Source organism: Mobula birostris, chromosome 5 (assembly GCF_030028105.1).
Source record: "Mobula birostris isolate sMobBir1 chromosome 5, sMobBir1.hap1, whole genome shotgun sequence".
NCBI classification, from domain to species: Eukaryota; Metazoa; Chordata; class Chondrichthyes; order Myliobatiformes; family Myliobatidae; genus Mobula; species Mobula birostris.
In genome coordinates, this window is record NC_092374.1 from 40,230,333 (window position 1) to 40,253,929 (window position 23,597).

Genomic DNA, 23,597 nt, shown 5'->3' on the forward strand with positions numbered 1-23,597 from the left:
TTGTTCCCTCAACGACTGCAAGTTGTCCAGGCCTTGAGGCAGCAAAGCAGCCCCAAACCATGGTGCTCCTTCCACCATGCTGCACAGTTAGGATGAGGTTTTGGTGTTGGTGTGCAGTGCCCTTTTTCCTCCAAATATAGCAGTGTGCATTTCTGTCAAAAAGTTCAACTCTTGTCCCATCTGTCCACATAAAATTGTTCCAGAAGTATTGTGGAACATCCAGGTGGTCTTTTGCAAACTTGAGACATGCAGCAATGTTTTTTTTGGACAGTAGTGGTTTCCTCCATGCTGTCCTTCCACGAACACCAACCTTGTTCATTGTTTTTCTTATACTGGACACATTAACAGAGACTTTAGCAAGTTCTAGAGACTTCTGCAGGTTTTTTGCTGTTGCCTTGGATTCTTCAGCATTGCATGTTGTGTTCTTGGTGTGATCTTTGCAGGATGTCCACTCCTAAGAAGAGTAACAACAGTACTGAATTTCCTCCATTTGTAGACAATTTCTCTTACTGTGGATTGATGAACACTCAGATCTTTAGAAATGCTCTTGTAGCCTTTTCCAGTTTCATGCATCTCTACAATTCTTCTAAGGTCCTCTGAAAGTTGATTTGATCAAGGCCAAGTGCACATAAACAGATCTTTCTTGAGAAAAGCAGGCTCTGTCAGTAACCTGACTTGGTGTGTCTTTTTTTTAAATAGGGCAGGGTACCTCTACAACCCAAGCCTCCAATTTCAACTCATTGATTGGAACACCTGACACCAAATAGCTTTTGTACATGGCATTACCCCAGAGGTTCACATACTTTTTTGAACCTAGACTGTGATTGTTTATATCGTGTATTCATTATTGTGAAGGTACTCAGTATTGTCAAGAAAAAGTACAATTGTTTGTGTTATTACTTTAGGCCGATTGTGATTCAGATGAAGATCAAACCACATTTTACGAGTAATTAATTGCAAAGGGTTCACAAACTTTTTCTTGTAACTGTATGTTACTCTGGATTTCCAGCATCTGAGAATCTCTTCTGTTTATCCTAAATATGATCATTCTCTTTGAAAATGTCCCAATATGATAATAGATTAAATCTTTGCCAGTGTTTGACATTATTATCAAAGATTCATTATTTTCCCTTTATTACATTCCACCATTCAAATTATCAAACCATAAACATAACAGCAGATATTTGGCCTTTATGATATTACATACTAAAATTATAACCTAAAAATACTCATTACTGACTAGACTGGCTTGCTTTAGCTTTAACTAAAAATTTATGAACCTATGTTCTTGCATTTAAAAGAACTTCTTTGGATTTACGTGAACTTTTCATGAGAGAATGTTTTAAAACAGTATAGCATAATTGGCATAACCAACCATGAGTGTTTCAATACATTCACCTTATGTATAATTGTTGAAAGTGTAATATTTGCATCTAGATTTATATCTATTCACCTTAAAAAAACTACCATGGTTGGAAAGAACAAAAGGACTGTTCACAACTGAAAACATAATTAAAAAAAGCAAGAACTGGTTCCAGCCTTTCACCAGGTACTGTATCTGCAGGTGTCTCACTGCGTTTCTCAAATAAAGGAAGCTTTCCAATGAATACATCATCATCTAATATGATAAACACACAAAGATATGGACAAAGACCATAAGATAATAAGCAGATATTTAAGGAAAGGCCTCATGCAGCATAGAGCTACACCTTCTTAATTTTAATTGCTCAAAATTCAAATGCCAGATTTAAGGAAGAATAAAACCAAGTAAACTTATCTTCTTCTTAATGCTAAGTTTATAAATCCTTTCTACTAGGATTTTCATTTGATGTTACAGCCATTTCTTTATTGTGCTATTGATCTCCAGGCACAGTTATTTAACAGTGACCTAATTTAACTCTCCATTGCGCCAGCTGGTGGCGCAATGGCATCAGCGCCCGACTCCAGAGCGAAGGCTCTCAAGTTCGAATCCAAGTCAGGCCACCACCTGAGCACGCTTTCCACCTGTGCCAGGTTGAGCATCGAGCTAGCTACTCGGCCTCATAAAAAAAAAAGGGGTCGAGTCAGGAACGTTCATATCGTGACCCGGTTAATCCGAAAGGAGACCAATCCTAACACCACGCGCCAGACAAGAATGGCTGACTGTCTGGTGCAACACGCTAAAAAAAACTCTCCAATATGAAGTTCAAAGCTTTTATATTTAAGGTAATGCAAAATTAATTTACCCTTTATATCAAATTTATAACTCATAAAACTATACTTTTGAATAAGTTATTCTAGTCAAAAACAATCAAAATAAGAATCTGTGCAATCTTGCACAAGTAATTACCCCACTTCGGTCCAGGAAAGAAAGTACACAGGATAAAAAAGTTGGTCTAAACATATTTTGCCATATAATTTCATGTAAAACATAGCAATAAAAACAGCAGAGTTGGGAGTAGCTGTAATCTATCATGCTCTTAAAACAGTTTCAACATTTATCATGTCTGAGCTTCTACTTCATCACTATTGCAATATTACTTGAACCCTTATCATCCAGAAATCTACTGATCTTTATTTTAAATGAATTCAATTACTTAACTAATAAATAAAGACATTTCTTTTCATCTTAGTCCTAAACATTCTGCTCCTTATTTTCAAGCATCCTCTCCAGGTCCTAGATTTCTAAGTTAGGGAAAGTGTTCTCTGAGCACCTAGCCTATAAGCTTCTTATAGATGGTCTCTTATTCTTCTAAACTCTAGGAAATACAGTTCCTGTCAACTCAGTTTCTCCTCATAAGGCAAACCTGCCAGTAGGTGAATGAGGTCACAGTGGTGGAAGTACTTTGGGGCTAGTGCCATAATTGCATTAGCTTTAAAATAGTTATGTAAAGGGACAGAACTGATCTACAGGTTCAATTTTGGCAAGGTAAATTTTGACAGCATGAGACAGGAGCTGGCAAAGGTTGATTGTGGGCAAAGGGATCACAAGCAAGTGGGAGGTGAGAGCTCAAGGTAGGCATGTTCCTGTGAGAGTGAAGGGCAAAGCTGGTAGGAGTGAAGAACTCTGGATGACAAGGGATATTGAGGGGCCTGGCCAGGAAAAAGAAGGTAGCATGGGTATTATGCATAGCCAATATGGCTTTGTGCATGGGAGATCATTCTTACGAATATGAGTTGACCAAAAAGCTAATGAGGGCACCGCAGCAGATCTCATATATTGACAAGTGAGGCCTTAGATAAGGTTCCACAAGGCAGACTGCTCTGGACATTTAGATCACAGGGAGAGCTGGCTAATTGGATAGACAGTTGGCTTGATGGTAGAAAGAAGTAGTTTTTTCTTGGACTGGAGGCCCATGATAAGGGGTGTGCCTTGGGGCTTGGTGCTGGGCCAATTGTGGTTTGTTTTTTATATCATCAATTTGGATAAGAAAGCACAAAGTATGGTTAGTAAGTTTGCAGTGAAACACTAAAATAGGTGGTATAGTTGGCAATGAAGATGGCCATCAAAAATTACAGGGGGATCTTGATCAATTGAGTAAATGGGCTTAGAAATGGCAAATGAATTAAGTGCAAGATGTTGCATTTTAGAAAGGCAAATTCAGGTAGGATTTCTACAGTGAACAGCAGAACCCTACGGAGCATTGTAGAATAGAGGGACATTGGAGTGCAAGTACGTAGCACATCGAAAGTGGAGTCATAGATAGACAAGGTAGTGAAGAAGGCTTATGGCATGCTGGCCTGCATAAGTCAGGACAATGAGTGTAAAACTTGGGAGGTTATACAGGATACTGGTGAGGCCACACTTAAGAGTATTGTCTTCAGTTTGGTTGCCTTACTTTATGAAAAATATTATTAAACTGAAAGGAGTGCAGACTATATTTGCAAGGATGCTGCCAAGTACCTGAGGGACTGAGTTATATGAAGCGGGTGGACAGACTTTATTCCTTAGAACATAAAAAGACTACAATTGATCTTGTAGGTGTATAACATCATGAAGGGCATAAATAGGGTGAATGCATTCAGTCTTTTTCAAGAATTGGGATATCAAAAACTAGAGTACTTTGGTTTATGGTGAGAGAGGAAAGATATAAGAGGAAACTGAGGGTCAACTTTTTCTTCTTTCTTTTTTTGGAATCAGCTGCTAGAGGAAGTGGTTGAGACAGACACAATATTAAAAGACAGTTGGGACAGTTACATGGACTGGAAAGGTTAGAAGTTATGAGCTAAACACTGACAAATGGGACAAGCTTGGATGGGCATCTCGGTTGGAAAAGACCAGTTGCACTAAAGGGCTCATTCCATGCTTATATGACTATGAGTGAATCTGTCTATTCTCAATCAGCAGCATAGTGATGGGATAGGTTGAGAATAACATCAAAAGATGCTCTTCAATAACCCTGCTCACCAACATGTGTTTAGGTTTTGGTATTCCAGATCTCATTGCAGGCTTGGTCTAAAATTGGTAAAATTCCAAAGATGAGACAATCAAGGTAGCAACTGATTAAAAGTAACATCATTGTAAAACTCAGTATATAAGCTTCAAATGGAAAATAATCCAGTTTTGGATCTAAAATCCAGGACCTCACTAGAGAACTTGCATGAGGCAGTGTTCGTAGTGCAAATATTGTCAAGGACTGTTTCAATGATCTTCCTTCTACCAAAACATTAGAAAAGGGATGTTTGCAGATGATTTCAAAATATGTAATTCGATTTGCAACTATTCAGATCATGAAAGAAGACCCAGAGAGCACAGAAGCATGTGCTGGGAAGTGGCAGATAAAATTCACACCACCTGAATGCCAAAGAATAACCATCTTTAAAAATAGTTTAATCAAAAACCCTTAACATTAAACAGTAATACCATCATCAAAGCTCCCATAACATCCTGTGAGTCACCAAATGGATCAGCCAGGTAGGTATCATGGTTACAAGAACAAGTCAGATGCTGAATAAATTGTGAAAGCTCTGCTTCTGACTTCCCAAAGCCTTTCCACTACCTGCAAGGCACAAGCTTCATAGAGTACCTGGATGACTGCAGTCCCAACAACAAACGAGTAGTTCAATACCATGTAACAGTAAGCAAAAGACCTACTATTCACCACCTAAGCATTCATTTTCTCCATTAATGGAAAATTATGCCCACAGAATGTATCATCTGTGAAATGTATTGTTATTACTTAGCAAGACTATCTTGCTTGCACTTCCAAGCCCATGAATTATACCAGCAAAGAGGCCAAGCATACCAAGTACATAGAAATGTCACCACAAGCATATTTCTCCCTAAATTATCTTTTATCCTATGTTGGAAATATATGACCATTCTTTGCTGCCACAAGATCTAAATCTTGAAACTTGCCACCTAACTCATCCACTAAGGTCTGGAACGTCTGGACAGTGAAGACACATACATCAGGATGCTCTTCATTGACTGCAGCTCAGCAATTAACATTATCGTCCCTGCAAAAGTAATCAACAAGCTCCAAGTTTAGGCATCAAATACCTCACTGAGTAACTGGATCCTTGATTTTCCCCACCTGCAGACCACAGTCAGTACATATTGGCAACAATACCTCCTCCACAATCACCATCAGAACATGCAACACAAGGCTGTGTGCTTAGCCCCCTGCTCTACTCACTTCACACCAATGCTATATTCGAGTTCGCTGAAGACACCACTATTGTTGTCTGAATGAAAGGCATACAGAAGAGAAAATTAAAATCTGGTTGAGTGGTGCTATCACAACAAACTATCACTCAACTCTGATTATTAATTACAGGAAGAAGAAATAGGGGCTCTACGAGTCAGTGTATATTTGCAGATCAGAGATGGAGAGTTTCAGTAACTTCAAATTCCTGGGTGGTATCATATCAGAAGATCTGTCCTGGGACCAGAACGTAAATGCCATTTCAAAGAAAGCACAATAGTATCTCTACTTTATTAGAAGTTTGTGCAGATCTGGCATGTCATCTACAACTCTGACAGACTTGTATCAGTGCACAGTGGAGAGTATACTGATTGGTTGCTTCACTGTCTGGTATGGAAACACCAGTGCCTAAGAACACAAAAGCCTACAAACAGTGGTGGATACAGCCCAGTTAATCACAGGAAAAACCCTCCCCACCATTAAGCACATCTACACAGAGCATTGCCTCAAGAAAGAAGCAACGATCATCAACGACCCCCACATTAAGGCCATGTTCTCTTCTCGCTGCTACTACCAGGAAGAAGGTATAGGAGCCTTGGGTCCTATACCACCAAGATCAGGAACAGTTATTTCCTTTCAACCATCAGGCTCCTGAACCAGTGGACACCTTCACTCACCACAACACTCAACTGATCATTGAATACAAACTTTGGACTCACTTTCAAGGACTCTACAATTCATGCTCTCAGTATTTATCTGTCTATTCATTTATTTTTACTTGTTTCTTTTTGTATTTGCACAATTTGTCAGTCTTTGTTAGTGTGTAGTTTTTCATTGTATTTCTTTGTTCTACTGTGAATGCCTACAAGAAAATGAATCTCAAGGTAGTATTCAATAACATACATATACTTTGATAATAAATTTACTTTCAACTTTGAATTTAACATAACTGTTTGCTAGAGCTGCCAAACTTCATGTAGAGCACCTTCAAGGATAATTAAATATTGAAATTAAATGCTTATGTTGTCAACATGGCCCTCATTCCATAATTGGAAAAACAAAAAAAGTAATAATCATTTACCTAAATCATTGCCAACAAGAAAGTACTTTCAGTATTTATTTTCATTCATTATCATATTGTGTCCGTTATAGTTAACTGTCTAGCAATTTAGATACAAGTCATTCTGGCTCAATTATAGTGAATATATTTTGAGATGGAATATTGTGGCACCTGGCCAGCTATTTGTTTAGTGAAAACTTATTCTTCTCAGTCACAAAAACAGAACTGCTAGAGCTCAGGCAGTCAAGAAAAATATCTGCAGAAAAAGCAACGTGTTAACTTTTCGCATCAGGAACCTTTCCTCAGAACTCAGATTTTTCTCAGTCATATTGACTTTAACATCTTTCTGTGTGGGTTTAAAGCAAATTTTGTTCCCAGCTTCCATGAATCCAACCAATTTGCTAACATTGAAAAGTGAAATCTAAATTTCATTTGAAAATTTTAACTGAACTCTAACATGTGAAGGACATGGTTTCTGATTTCCAAGAATTCAGGTTTTCCAACTGAGTATTCAAACAATCTCTATCTATTCTTAAAATTTAATTGCAAAATATATTTTTTAGCTGTGAACAAAAGGCAATCAATGTTTTCTACATTGCATATTTTCAATTTTTGTAAAGGATTTTTGATCAGTATATTGCCGGTTACTAGTGTTTTATTTATACCACTCCCACAAGAAACCTTGATCGAAATATTCAATTACTTGCAATCTTCACAGCAAGTGAAACAAGAATAAATCCATTAGGTCAGCTTGTCTGTTGATTTATATAATACTGACAGCTACAAAGGAACTTAAGCCACAATGACTTCTACTGTGGACCTACCAACTGTTGGTGTCGTTGCTGTACTTAAAGAAGCGGAGGACCCAATTGAGGATGAACTTTCAGCACGCGCCAGTGGGGCTACAGGAGGTGGACTGGTCGTGGACAAAGATGTAGGACTAAATGATCTGGACTGAAAAGAAATAAAATTATCATTACGGTTTGCTCATATTATTATTATCATATTATTAAAAGGCTTTATAACAATAAGGCTACTGACACTAACAAACAATTGGTGGTAATATTATATTGGTATTCAATTGGAAAAATTCTGGCAGATGTTATTCTTATCATGTAACGTGTTGGAGCACGAACATTTTCAGATTTTGTAGGGTATGATATAGTAATGGTTGTTAAAGGACTAGCTGGTAGCCAGAGTTCTGAAATACTGATCAGTGTGCACAAATCTTACCATGGCTGCTAGAGAATTCAAAATGCAGTAACTAAATAAATCAAGAATTAAAAGTAAACTAGGCCCAGCGAGGGTAATCTTGGATTAACAGCATTGTTTGAAACCTATAATGTCAATAAATATCCTTCAGGGAGGCAGTATGGTAGCTTCACTTGAGTTAGCTTATATTGGACTCTAAATCCACCAATGCAGTTAAATTGCTTCTTTAATAGAACACAGAAAGAACAGAACAGGACCAAGCCCCATGGCCCACAATGTTGTGCTAAGCTAATTAAAACAGTATTCAAATGCCTAACTAAACAAATCCCTTCCTAGTCCACATCCTTTCAGATCCTGCACATTCTTGTGCTGATCTAAGAGCCTCTTGAATGCTACTATTGTACTTGCCTTCACCACCACCCCAAGCAGCACAATGAAGGCACCCACAAGTCTCTGTGTAAAAAAAAATCTTGCCTTGCATATCTCCTTTGAACCTACCCACTCTCATCTTAAATACATGCTCTCTGGTATTAGTCATTTCAACGCAGGGAAAATATACTGGCTATACGCACTAATAATCTTACAGACCTCTATCAGATATCCCCTCAGCTTCTGCCATTCCAAAGACAACAACCCAAGTTTGTCCATCTTCTCCTTATAGCAGATGCCCTCCAATCCAGGGAGCATCCTGGTAAACCTCTTCTGTACCTTTTCCAAAGTTTGACATTCTTCCTGTTTGGAGGTGACCAGAACTGAATGCAATACCGCAGATGTAGCCTAGCTAGAGTTTTATACATCTGCAACATAACCTCCTCACTCTTGAAATCCTCAGTTGAGGCTAGTAAGCCATATGCCTTCTTTACCACCCTATCAACCTGTGTAGCCACTTTCCTAATGGTATGGATGTGGACCCTAAGATCTCTCTGCATATCAACATTGTTAAGGATCTTGCCATTAACAGTATACTGTCTCTTTATATTTGACCTCCCAAAATGTACCACTTCATATTTGGTCAGATTAAAATGCATCTGTTGTTTCTCTGCCCATAGCTGCAACTGAATCAATATCATGTTGCATCATTTGCCAGTCTTCTATCTAAAATATCACCAATCTTTGTAATGTCTGAAATCGTATTAACCTCCCCACCTGTGTTTTCAACCAGATCATATATATGCAGTCATGTATGAGTGCATATATATCAATGGGCTCAACACACCGCCCTGGAGGAGCACCATTGTTGAGGATGATGGGAGGGAGGAGTGGTTGTGCATTCCTGATTATCTGAGGTCTGTTTGTTAGCGTCCAATACCTTGTTGCACAGTGGTGTATTCAGACTGAGGAGTAGAAGTTTGTTCACCAAGGTCTGTAGGACAATAGTGTTGAGTGCCAAAAAAAATCCAGAAACAGCATTCTGACATGAGCGTCCTTGTTTCCTAGGTATGACAGGCCCAGGTCTAATACAGATGCTATGGCATCTGTCATAGAGCGGTTCTGCTGGTAAGCATAGTGGTGAGTGTCCAATCTGTCAAGAATGAAGTTTTTGTTATGTGCCATTATCAGCTGTTCAAAGCACTTCCATGATCATTGGCATCAGTGCCACCAGGCGGTAATTGTTTAGTTCTGAAGATGGAGAGTTCTTTGGTACAGGGATGATGGTGGCTAATTTGAAGCATGTGGAGACAGCAGTCTGGATGAGTGAGGTGTTGAAGATGTCAGTGAAATGGTGTGCACACTCCTGTGATGTTGTCTGGCATGGCTGCCCTTATGGGAGTTGAGTTGTCCTTTTCGCGTCAGTGGCTGCACACCTGGGGGGAGGTAAGTTTTTGTGGCCGGTGTTGCATTGCCTCGAACCATGCATAGAAGTTGCTTAAAACGTTAGGGAGAGGGGTGTCACTGGTACAGCGGATGTTGTTTCTCCTTGCATAGTCAGTAATGCCTTTGATGCCCAGCCACATATGATGGGGATCGTTATCAGACAGATATTTCTGATTTTTTTGTGCATAGGCGATCTTTGCTCTCTTGATGCCTAAGATGAGATTTCCCCTGGCTGCTCTGAGAGTAGTTCTGTCACTGGACTTGAAGGCAGCATCCCAGCTTTTAGTAGGGAGCACACCGCTGCATTCAGCCAGGGCTTCTGGTTGGGCTGTGAGATGACCATACTTGACGTAGAGAGTGACAGATGAGGCATAGTTCTCGAGGTCTGTGACTTCTCTGTTTGTGGTGGCTTCCTTGACTATCTCTCTGTTAGTTATTCAAAACAGTACTGAAGCATAGAGATAGCCTCATTAGGCCATTCAGTGGATCTCCCTCATGACTGTTATTTCCATTTTCAGCAGCCGTTAGCCTGCTGGGATTAACATTATGGAGATGTGTTTAGATAGGCCAAGACGATGGCATGGAATGTCTGTTTGTATAAACATGGCCCAGTCTGTTTGTTCCCCTAGTGGCTTTTGTGATCTATTGGTGGAATTTTGGTAAAATAGTCATAGTCATACTTTATTGATCCCGGGGGAAATTGGTTTTCGTTACAGTTGCACCATAAATAATAAATAGTTAAATAGTAATATGTAAATTATGCCAGTAAATTATGAAATAAGTCCAGGACCAGCCTATTGGCTCAGGGTGTCTGACCCTCCAAGGGAGGAGTTGTAAAGTTTGATGGCCACAGGCAGGAATGACTTCCTATGACGCTCTGTGCTGCATCTCGGTGGAATGAGTCTCTGGCTGAATGTACTCCTGTGCCCACCCAGTACATTATGTAGTGGATGGGAGACATAGTCCAAGATGGCATGCAACTTAGACAGCATCCTCTTTTCAGACACCACCGTCAGAGTCCAGTTCCATCACTACAACATCACTGGCCTTATGAATGAGTTTGTTGAATTTGTTGGTGTCTGCTACCCTCAGCCTGCTGCCCCAGCACACAACACCAAACATGATAGCACTGGCCACCACAGACTCGTAGAACATCCTCAGCATCGTCTGGCAGATGTTAAAGGACCTCAGTCTCTTCAGGAAATACAGACGGCTCTAACCCTTCTTGTAGACAGCCTCAGTGTTCTTTGACTAGTCCAGTTTATTGTCAATTCGTATCCCCAGGTATTTGTAATCCTCCACCATGTCCACATTGACCCCCTGGATGGAAACAGGGATCACCGGTACCTTAGCTCTCCTCAGGTCTACCACCAGCTCCTTAGTCTTTTTCACATTAAGCTGCAGATAATTCTGCTCACGCCATGTTATAAAGTTTCCTACCGTAGCCCTGTACTCAACCTCATCTCCCTTGCTGATGCATCCAACTATGGCAGAGTCATCCGAAAACTTCTGAAGATGACAAGACTCTGTGCAGTAGTTGAAGTCTGAGGTGTAAATGGTGAAGAGAAAGGGAGACAAGACAGTCCCCTGTGGAGCCCCAGTGCTGCTGATCACTCTGTCGGACACACAGTGTTGCAAGCACACGTACTGTGGTCTGCCAGTCCGGTAATCAAGAATCCATGACACCAGGAAAGCAACCACCTGCATCGCTGTCAGCTTCTCCCCCAGCAGAGCAGGGCGGATGGTGTTGAACGCACTGGAGAAGTCAAAAAACATGACCCTCAGAGTGCTTGCTGGCTTGTCCAGGTGGGCGTAGACACGGTTCAGCAGGTAGACGATGGCATCCTCAACTCCTAGTTGGGGCTGGTAGGTGAACTGGAGGGGATCTAAGTGTGGCCTGACCATAGGCTGGAGCAGCTCCAGAACAAGTCTCCCCAGGGTCTTCATGATGTGGGAGGTCAATGCGACCGGTCTGTAGTCATTGAGGCCGCTGGGGCGCGGCATCTTCGGAACAGGGACGAGGCAGGACGTCTTCCACAGCACAGGAACCCTCCGGAGCCTCAGGCTCAGGTTGAGTACATGGCAAAGTACTCCACATAATGAGGGGCACAGGCTTTGAGCACCTTGGTACTGACACCATGCGGTCCTGCAGCCTTGCTTGGGTTGAGATATTTCAGTTGTCTTCTCACCTGTTCAGCTGTGAAGCCCACCGTGGTGGTTTCATGTGGGGAAGGGGAGAGCAGGGTGGGGGATTGTGAGGAGGGGTAGGAGGGGAGAGTGGAATATGTGTTGGTTGGGGGCCGACAACAGATGGCTCATGTGGGGGATGGACAGGGGCCACAATGTCAAATCTGTTAAAGAACAGGTTAAGTTCATTGGCCCTGTCCACACTGCCTTCAGCTCCTCTGTTGCTAGTTTGCCGGAACCCAGTGATGGTCCTCACCCCCTTCTAGACCCCTCTGAAGTTGTTCTGCTGGAGTTTCCACTCAAGCTTCCTCCTGTACCCGTCGTTAGCCTCCCTGATCCTGGCTTTCAGGTCCCTCTGTATTGCCCTCAGCTCCTCCCTGTTTCCATCTCTAAACGCCCTCTTATTAGCATTCAGGATGTCCTTAATGTCCTTTGTCACCCATGGCTTGTTATTTGAATAACAAAGGACAGTTTTTGTTGGAACATTGCAGTCCACATAGAAGTTGATGTAATCAGTGATGCACTCTGTGAGCCCATCAATATCCTCTCCATGTGGCTCACAGAGTGCCTGCCAGTCTGTCACCTCAAAACAACCCTGGAGCGCCTCATAAGCCTCCTCCGACCATTTTCTCACTGTCCTCGAGGATGCATGCAGATGAACATGACTGAAGTCTCCTGCAATTATGAAGACCATCTGGATACCTGTTTTGTAGAGAGTTGATGATACTGTAAATCTCTCCCAGTGTCTTTCTGGTGTTCAGGTTTGGGGCAGCAGGAAATGGAGACAGCAGTGATGAACACAACGGTAACTCCCTGAGCAGGTAATGTGGCTAGCATTTATTTGTAAGACGTTCAACTGCTCCAGAATAGTGACCGCTAACTACAGACGTATTTGTGCAAAAAACATTGTTAATGTACACAAAAAATCCACCTCCTTTGGATTTCCAACAGTGAGCCCTTAGATGAGCGGGATAGTCATCGCATCGTGTTGAGATGCTGAATTGGGCATGTAGTTGTTTAAATGCATTTAAGTGAAAACCAGAATGCAGCAATTTCTCGTTCATTCTCAGCTTCAGTAAGTCTATTTTCTTTTCCAGTGAATTGATGTTTGCCAGGAAAAGTGATGGTGCTGCTGGTCTGGTTAGGCGAATTCTCGGCCTAGCTAGTGCCCCAATGCTCTTGCAGTGTTTCTGCTTCCTCTCGCACAGCCTGCATCTGCTGCTTCCTCGGCTGAGCCACTTAAGCCAGGTTGCTGTAGTTGGGTCTGCTGTCTGTAGAATGCTTAGTCCATTGAACACTGCTATTAACTCTTCAGCTGGCAGATAAAAGTAATTTTGTCTCATAGAGTTCAGTGATGCTGTATTTGCATAGCTTTGGACGACTGAAATCCCTGACTAAAAACTTTGAAATACTATCGAAGAATTTAAAGCTTGCACCATTATTAGGAGCTGGAGCAGCCAATGTGTCTCTGCACACCACCATCTTGCAACACATAAGAGCTCAAAGCCTGGTGTCAGGCAAATAACATTTTCGTTAATGTAAATGGACAAAGAGAATGGTTATCAACTTTAGGAGAACTCACATCACTCACATCCCCCTTTACATCAGCTGCACAGTAGTGGAAACTGCAAGCAGTTTCAAACTCCTGGGAATACACATTTCATACAATCTCTCATAGTCCCAGAACACATCCTTTAGAGTCGGGAAAGCTCAACAATTCCTCTTACAAGCTGCATCACTGCATGGGGTGGTAACTGCCCAGACAGGAAGGCTCTACAAAAAGGTAGTCAAAGCTGCCCAATGCATCACTGGCACCAGCCTATCCGCCATCAATGAGCATCACAAAGGATTTCACCCATCATGCTCATGGACTGTTTGTCCCACTCCCATCAGGGAGGTGGCTACATAGCATCCACATCAGGACCACCAGACTCAAAATCAGTTACTTCCTCAAGCAGTAAGGCATTTCAACACCTCCATCTACTAATTCCAACATTACTTTATTATTTCCTCTCAGTCACCTTTACAGACAATCCTGTTCCTATTGTCACTTTATGGACATACATAAGCTATCTTATATATTTATACTTTTGTTTTTTTTAATTATTATGTCCTTTACCTTATTGTGTTTATTTTTAATGCTGCATCAGATCCAGAGTAATAATTATTTTGTTCTCCTTTACATTTGTGTACTGAAACTGCATTAAACAGTCTTGAATCTTGAATCAGAGGTCTCAGTACACTGCAGAACACACTAGTCACAGAGTTCCAGCCACAGTAAGTCATATCAACTACTATCCTCCATCTCTGTGGTCAAGCCAATTCTGAATCCAAACAAATAATTCGCTAAGGATCCCGTGCACCTTAATCTTTAAGATGAGCCTCAAAGAAAGAACTTGTCAAATGCCTTACTAATATCTTTATAGAGAGCATTCTCAGCTCTATAATCAATTATCATCATCTCCTTGAATTAAGCTAATATGACACGATTTGCCCCAAATAAAGCCATGCTGCTTGTTCCCAATTAGACCATGGCTTTCCAAACACTCAAATCCTATTCTTACCAGCGATGTGAGACTCACTGGTCTATAGCTTGAAGGTACTCAAGGACGATTAATACGAACATTGTTGGCAATGTTGTTATCACATGAAAAAGTAAACATTTCTGCAGATAAATCTCTGCTTTTGAATGGCTATTGTAGGTTACTATATTAACACACTGTGCATTGTTAGTGTCTTTTGTCAATATTGCCGAATACTTGGAATTGAAAAGTTATTTCAACATCCAGTTGGTGTATCACAAAAGGAGCAATAAATCCTGAAGGTTATGTCCAACATCCATGCCGCAGTCATGAAATTTTCTTTGTTTGCTGTTCTGCTGTACCATACACAACACTGCAGCAATTCAAGTTGTTGTTACTGGACACAAGGATTATCAAGTAATGATTAATCTCAAGACTGCACTGTGGAACTGCATATAGGAACAGAGTATGGAAAAAGTGAGAATGAAGATGCAACACAGAAAGCAAGACGGCAGGCAAGTGATATTTTCAAAGAATGATTCAAGTGCCTGGAATAAGTTAGAGCAGGGGTTCCCAACTGTTTTTATGTTATGGACCGATAACATTAAACAAGGTGACCGTGAACCCCAGGTTGGGAAGCCCTGAGTTAGAGGGACCCTGTGGTATTTACAACAGCAGGTGCCAACATTTGTGGCAATTTGTTGCGTGTTACCTTCATAAGATGGTATTTGGCTAACATCTGTGGAGCAAAAGCAAATTAGTACAGTGTCTTTATTCTGTTTTGTCAAGAAGAACAAATTTGAATGCAACATCAATAACTGCAACTCCCAAGGTTGGTTGCTTACAGAAATCACTATGATCAACAGGAAGCATGAAACTGGCTTGCTGCCTGATAGGCAATTGATGGGTGCAGATAATCATGTATCATAAGTATCACACCTCTTTTCAGGAAAATCTAATGTAGATATCACCATCTCTATACACAGAAATGTCCTATTTTTTCCCAGGCCCTCCACATCTTCCCTATATTTCAGGTTATAATTTAGTCACAATGGCCATGTACAAATTAATATCTTTCTCCAATGATTATCAAAGGAATAAAAGAATTCGTATTCATTGTGTTTTCTTTACTGTATCTGAATCAATGATCTTGTAAATGATATTTACATTGTTACATTATCAACAGAAATATTCCAGTGTCTCAGAGGAACATACATAACCTGACCTTGGGTGTTGTGGGAAACGGGTTGAGATGATGACTAGCAGCAAGATGTATGATTCTGCAAGAGGGCTGCCCTCTTTTCATTCCTCTTCTTGATATTATTTTCAAATCTGAATCACTTGAACAATATTTCTAAACAAATGTTTAACATAATTAGGGTACTGCTTCCAACCATTTCCCAATGCTCCAAATCAATACATATTGTTTTCTTTCCTTCATACTTCATTGGGAAAACTAGGTTGTCTTCGTGAATACTGAGAGAGTAATCTTTTATATTTGCCATCTTGTACTGACCTTCAATTTGAAGTGTTGTTTTAATGTTACTGGCTTTTTTCTGATGGCCTTTTAACAATTATATTTTGCTCTGAGGCTATGCTTCAGTTTGGATTTCCATTACCCCATTTGAACAACTCATGACACATTCCTGGATGATACTACAGCTGATTGAGCAGGCTCCATTTTATGTTCCTTTGCACAAGTTGTAAAGGCTACACAAATCATATATTTTAGCATTTGTTTCCAAAAATTTTGTTCATCCATAACTTGTACATTTAAGAACAAGGAAAACAGGAGCAAGGGAAGATAATTTGGTCCTTTGGACCATCTCCACTGTTCAATATGATGGCTGATCAGTTACTTCAGTGTTCTTTTCTCACTTTCTCCCCATATGCCTTCACCTCTATGACTGTTCAAAAAAATCACTACATCAACAGGAAGCATGAAGTTGGCTTTCTGCCTGCAATGTAATTGATGGATGCAGATACCCAAGTATCACGATTACAAATAGAGAATTTTTTTTTAATGTTCAACATAAAAAATTACTTGTCAGCTTAGTTCAAAATGACTTACCATGTATAGTAAAGCTGTGACCATTGCTTTTTTTCCCCTAGTCTTCTGGGAATTTTATAGTTTCAGAGAGATTCCCTGCCCCACATTCTTGGAAACTCTAGTAAATGGATCCAATTTTTCTTGATGCACGAGTCCTGCGATCAGTCTAGTATACAGTGCTGATAAAAAGTATTCACCCCCTTTGGAAGTTTTCATGTTTTATTGTTTTACCACATCGAATCAATTTGCCTTTTTTGACACTGATCAACAGAAAAACACTTGTGTCAAAGTGAAAACAGATCTCGACAAAGTGATCTTAATTAATTGACTACGTCAGTATTCACCCCCTTTAATATGACATGCCAAAAATTATCACCGATGCAGACAACTGGCTTTAGAAGTCACATAATTAGTTAAATGGAGATCACAGTGTGCAGTCAAAGTGATTCAACTGATTATAGTAAAAATACACCTGCATCTGGAAGATGCAGCTGCTGATGAGTCAGTATCCTGGCAGAAAACTACATCATGAAGACAAAAGAACACTCCAAGCAACTCCACAAAAAGGTTATTGAAAAGCACAAGTCAGGAGATGGATACAAGAAAATTTCCAAGTCACTGAATATCCCTTGGAGTACAGTTGAGTCAATCATCAAGAAATAGAAAGAATAAGGCACAGCTGTAAATCTGCCTAGAGCAGGACGTCCTCAAAAACTGAGTGGACGTGCAAGAAGGGGACTAGTGAGGGAGGTCACAAAGAGACCTATGACAACTCTGGAAGAGTTTCAAGCTTCAATGGTTGAGATGGGAGAGACCACGCATACAACAACTGTTGCGTGGGTGCTTCACCAGTTGCAGCTTTATAGTAGAGCTGCAGTGGCAAACAGAGAGCCACTGTTGAAAAAACTCACATGAAATCTCAGCTAGGCTTTCCCAGAAGGCACGTGGGAGACTTTGAAGTCAGGTAGATGAAGATGGCGGCGTGACGGCAGTGCGCGCGGCCTCTCCGGTGAATGATATCTGTAATCTGTCATGTAGGGTACCGTGCACAATTCTGATTTGATGGAGACAGATGTGAGAGTACGGAGGAACATCTGGAGAAACTTCTAAAATGCCCACTTTGCTGCCACTGCTACTGTGTGGTAACCAGAATCCCTGGAGCAGAAGGCCCCGAATTCTCGGCTTTGCTTGTTTCAGTGGCCGGGGCGAGGTCGAAGGCGCTTGGCAGAGGATGGCACTTGGGAGGCTGTATCAGAGGGGTTGGTCGGAGGCACGAAGTTTTTGGGTGGACGGACTCGGTGTCGGCTGTGGTCAGCTGCTTCCAAGGCATCGGCAAGTTGACGGTGCCTGGCGGTTTATGGCAGGGAGTTTCTCCCTTTTGCCGCCTGCTATCGGGGACTCGGGAGTCGATCGACTCGGGGGCCTTGAGACTTTTTTTTTACTGTGCCCGTGGTTTGTTCTTCATCAAATTATGGTATTGCTTTGCACTGCTGTAACTATATGTTATAATTATGTGGTTCTGTCAGTCTTTGGTTTGCCCTGTTTTTCTGTGGTATCGCTCTGGAGAAACATTATATCATTTCTTAATTCATGTACGCATTTCTACATGACAATAAAAGAGGACTGAGTGTTCTCATAATCTAAAAATCTAAGAAGGTTCTATGGTCTGACGAACCGAAATTGAGCTTTTTGGCCATCAGACTAAAAGCTACATTTAGTGTAAACCAAATACCACAGATCATCAAAAACACACCATCCCTACTGTGAAGCATGGTGGTGACTGCATCATGCTGTGGGAATGTTTCACTGCAGCAGGCCCTGGAAGGCTTGTGAAGGTAGAGGGTAAAATGAATGCAGCAAAATACAGGGCAATCCTGGAGAAAAACCTGAATGCAGTCTGCAAAAGAAATGCGACTTGGGAGAGATTTGTTTTCCAGCAAGACATGACCCCAAGCATAAAGCCAAAACTACACAGAAATGGCTTAAAAACAATGAAGTTAATGTCCTGGACTGGCCAAGTCAGAGTCCAGACCTCAATCCAATTGAAAATTTATGGCTGGACATGAAAAAGGCTGTTCACTCATGACTCCCATGCGATCTGACAGAGCTTGAGCAGTTTTATAAAGAAGAATGTGAAAAAATTGCAGTGTCCAGATGTGCAAAGCTGATAAAGAGACCTATCCACACAGACTCAAGGCTGTAATTGCTGCCAAAGGTGTATCAACTAAATACTGACTTAAAGGGAGTGAGTAATTATGCAATCAATTATTTGGTATTTAATAATTGTAATAAATTTGGACTACTTTGTAGAAATTTGTTTTCACTTTGACATGAAAGAGTCCTTTTCTGTTGATTATTAGTGGGAGAGAGAGTCTAAGAAAATTGAGAAGAGGCAGTTGGTACAATTTGCGTGCCACAATTCCCAAGGAGATATCAGATTGTGCATGATTAGAACTTAGCAAGGGGCAACAAAAAGAAGTTAGGTTTAAGTGGAGCGGCAATCATGTGAGTGGACCAGTGTTAAGAGTGGGAGTTAAAGCTTTGGCTTATCAAGGCTTTGGCAAGGCGTAGGCCGTAGGTAGAAATTTTTTTCGTTATTTATTCTTTCTATTTGCACATTTAGAACAGTGGGGATGACAGGCAGGATAGTGGGATGCTCCTCTTGCGGGCTGTGGGGTGATCTCCAGTGTCCCTGCTGCATCTTCTAACAGACCGTGTTAAAGAATTGGAACTTGAGCAGGATGAACTTCAGATCATTCAAGAGGCTGGGGGTTTGATAGAGAGGACACACAGGAAGGTTCAGGACACAGGTAACTGGGTGACCATTAGGAGGGTGAAGGGGATAGGCAGCCAGTGCAAGAGTACCCCTGTGACTGTTCCCCTGAACAACAGGTATACCACTTTAGATACCTTTGGGGGGGCGGAGATGATCTAGCACAGGAAAACCACAGCAGTCAAGTCCCTAGCACTGAGCCTGGCTCTACAGCTCAGGGAGGAAGGCGAGAGAAGAGGTGAGCTGTAGTGATAGGGAATTCATTGGTTGGGGGAACAGAAATGAGGTTCTGTGGATGAGAACGAGATCCCTGGATGGTACGTTGCCTCCCAAGTGGTAGGGTCAGGAACTCTTCTGACTGAATCTACAGCATTCTAAAGTGGGAAGGTGAGCAGCCAGCGGCCGTGATCCACGTCTGTACCAATGACATGGGTGGGAGAGGTGACAAAGTCCTGCAAAGTGAGTCCATGGAAAGTGATAAGTTAAAGGACAGGACCTCCAGGGTTGTGAACTCAGAATTGCTACCCAAGCCACGTGCTAGTGAGGCCAGAAAAAGAAAGATCATACAGTTTTACATGTGGCTAAGGAGACGGCGCAGCAGGAGGGGGCATTTCAAATTTTTGGATCATTGGGTTCTCTTCAAGAGGAAGTAGAATCTGTACAGAAGGGATGGTTTGCACCTAAACTGGGGTGACTGGGGGCAGGGGGGGGAGAACTAGAGCTGCAGGTGATGGGAACCAGAGTACCAGAACAGATAGCGGAGTGGCTGTGGAGAGAATTGTTGTTTAGCCTACATAAAAAGTCAGGAAACAAAAGGTCGAGCATGGTGGACTAACGGTCCGAGCTGTGTATATTTCAATGCAAAGAGTAGGAAAGGCAGATGAGTTTAGGGCATGAACCAGCACCTGGAATTATGACGTTGTAGCCATTGGTGAGACTTGGTTGTATGAGGGATTAGAATGGCAGTTCAATGTTCCAGGGTTCTTTTGTTTTAGACCTGATGAGTGGGAGGGATTAAAGGAGGGGTGGCATTACTAGTCAGGAAAATGTCACCTCAGTGCTCAGTCAGGAGATTCTGGAGAGCTCGTCTAGCGGAATAAGAAAGGTATGACCACGTTAGTGGGATTACATTAAAGACCCAACAGCTCGCTGGATTTAGAGGAGCAAATTTGCAGAGAGATCTCAAACTGTTGCAAGAAACATAAGGTTGTGATAGTAGGTGATTTTAACTTTCCACATATTGACTGGACTCCCATACTTTAAAACGGATGGATTGGAAATAGTTTGTCACATGTGTTCAGGGAAGTTTCTTTAATCAGTACAAAGAAGTACTAACTAGAGAGAATGCAATATTAGATCTCTTATTAGGGAATGAGATAGGAAGTGTGACAGAAGTTTATGTAGGAGGAACACTTTGCAGTTAGTGATCCTTAGTTGCAAGGATTTGAGTTGAAATCGTATAAAACATTGGTGAGGCAGATGAAAACACTGTGTGCAGTTTTGGTCACCTGACTACAAGAAAGATATAGATAGATAGACAGACATACCTTATTGATCCCGAGGGTTTCGTTACAGTTGCACCAACCAAGAATAGAGTATAAATATAGCAATATAAAACCATAAATAATTAAATAATATGTAAATTATGCCAGATGGAAATAAGTCCAGGACCAGCCTATTGGCTCAGGGTGTCTGACTCTCCAAGGGAGGAGTTGTACAGTTTGATAGCCAGAAGCAGGAGTAACTTCCTATAACACTCGGTGTTGCATCTCGGTGGAATGAGTCTCTGGCTGAATGTACTCCTGTGCCCAACCAGTACATTATGTAGTGGATGGGAGACATTGTCCAAGATGGCATGCAACTCATACAAATGAGATTGAAAGAGTACAGAGAAAATTTATAAGGTTGAGGACCTGAGTTATAGGGAAAGGTTGAATAGGTTAGAACTTTATTCCCTGGAACATAGAAGATTGAGGGGAAACTCGATAGTGGCATACAAAATTATGAGGGGTATAAATAGAGTAAATGCAAACAGGGTTTTCCCACTGAGGTTGGGTGAGACCACAACTAGAGATCATGGATTAAGGGTGAAAGGTGAAATGTCAAGGAGAACATGAGGGGGAACTTCTTCACTCAGAGGATGATGAGTGTGTAGAATGGGCTATTAGTGCAAGCAGTGGATGTGGGCTTGATTTCAACATTTAAGAAAAATATGGATACGTTCACAGATGGGAGGGGTATGGCCTGCTGTGGTTTGGGTGCAGGTTGATGGAACTAGGCAGATTAATGGTTTGGCACGGACTAGATGGGTTAAAGGTCCTGCTTCTGTGCTGTAGAGTTCTATAGCTCTAACATTACTGTCCACTTTTAATGTACTCTGTTAGTTCCCTCAGGCAAATCATTGACAAGTAGTTTGTGAATGGTTAGGGAATAGCACGATCATTGGGCACTTCACTGCCCTCTTGGAAAAAGTTGCATTTATTCCTGCTCTGTTTACTGTTTATCAATAAATTCTCAATCCATACTGAAAAATTATTCTCAATCCCATGTGCACCAAATTCTTATGTAGGACCTATCATATGGTTTCAGATGGTATGGCCTAGGCAAAGCCCTGATCTAAACACATTGAGGCTGTCTGGGATTACTTGGAAAGACAGAAGCAACCAAGACACCCAAAGTCTGCAGAAGAACTGTAGCAAGTTCTCCAAGATGCTACCAGCGGACTTTCTTATAAAATTGCACTACAGTATACCTTAGAGAATTGATGTACTTTTAAAGGCAAAGAGTAGTCACAACATTTATTTGATTTAGTTTATATTTTACTGTTTAATGCACTTAGTAGTAATTTTTTTTTGATACTTTTAATTTCATGATTTCTGAAAGCATCTTCACTTTACAGAATTTTTTTACACGTGCCTACAACTTTTGCACAGGACTGTTTAACTTAAACCATCCCAATAGATTTAGTAAGCATGTTTTCCCTTTCATAAACTCATGCTGACAATAAAATTTCAAAGTAAACAGAATACCAAAAGTGTTCTGAGACAATGACATTGCAGATAGGAATTGGCTTGGAGGTAGGGTTCAGAGGATGATAGTGAAGGGATGCTTTTTCAGATTGTGACCAGTCATGTGCCACAAAGGTTGGTTTTGGGTCCACTGTGGTCCATCATCTATAATAATGACTTGGATGAGAATGTAGTTGGCATAAATATAAAGATTGTGAATGACATCAAAATTTGTGGTATAGTGAAGGTTATTTAAGACGACAACAGGATCAAGTGTAACATATTACAAATTGGGGAATTAAAATAGTCAGGGCTTACATAGTAAATAGGTTTTTGGAGTGTTGTAGTACAGAGACTGAAGGGTACAAGTACAGAATTCTCTGAAAGTGACCACACAGGTAACAGGGTGGGAAAGAAGAAGTACAAAAGACAGGTTAGTAGGTTAATTGGTACATGGGTGTAATTGGGTGGCACGGGCTCGATGGGCCAGTAAGGGCCTGTTCCCATGCTGCATCCCTAAATAAAATTAAATTAAAAAGATACTTGGGTCACTAGCCTATATTAATCAGGACACTGAGTACCCGATTTCGGGTGTAATGCGATTTTGTGTGCAGTTTTGATTGTTTAGCTATGGGAAGGATGTACAGAAAAAAATTCAAGAGGGTATATCTGAGACTACAGGGATTTAGTTTTAAGGAGATAATGGACACTGGGTTTTTTTTCCCTCTGGAGTACAAGACTTTTTTCCTCTGGATATAAGAGGCTGAGCAGTAACCTTATAGAGGTATATAAAATCATAAAGGGCATCGATAGGGTGATGGATCACATTCTTTTACCAAGGGCAGGGGAATCTAAAATTACAGGGTAAAGATTTTATGTGCAAGGGTAATCATTTAAATGGACATGAAGGACAACCCTTTTATACAGAGGGTACAGCATCTGCCGAGTGAGACTCCAGACAAAGTTGTAAAGGCTGGTACAATTATAATGTTTAAAAGACATGTATGTGAAAAGGAAAACTTTAGATGGATGTGGGCCAAACACACACAAATAGAACTGGCTTAGGTAAGCAACTTAGTTGGCTTTACAAGTTAGGCTAAGGGCCTGTTATCATGATTTATAACTCTGACTTTGTGAATGGTAGCCCTAGCAACATTACCCCTTATTAATGCTTTCTAAGTGATAATGTTAGCCCAATTAAAGTTAGAAACCTGTGTGCTTTGAAATTTTTCTAAATTACTTCTACAGTTCAATTTAATTTGCCTCTGCATGATTCCTGACGTACACTGCAATATGTTCTTTTCTGTCTTTTGTCACCATCTACGTTCTTGAATTTCTACTTA

General features: G+C 41.0%; 1 protein-coding gene across 2 annotated transcripts in view; it reads right to left on the reverse strand.

Moving 5' to 3' along the window:
• Positions 1–23,597, reverse strand: part of fcho2 (FCH and mu domain containing endocytic adaptor 2) — a 216,065-nt gene that overhangs the window by 53,567 nt on the left and 138,901 nt on the right. For both annotated transcript variants that reach the window (XM_072257932.1, XM_072257931.1), the window contains one exon: positions 7,512–7,641. In XM_072257932.1, coding sequence (XP_072114033.1) covers positions 7,512–7,641 — 130 coding nt within the window. The remainder of the gene's footprint in view (positions 1–7,511; positions 7,642–23,597) is intronic.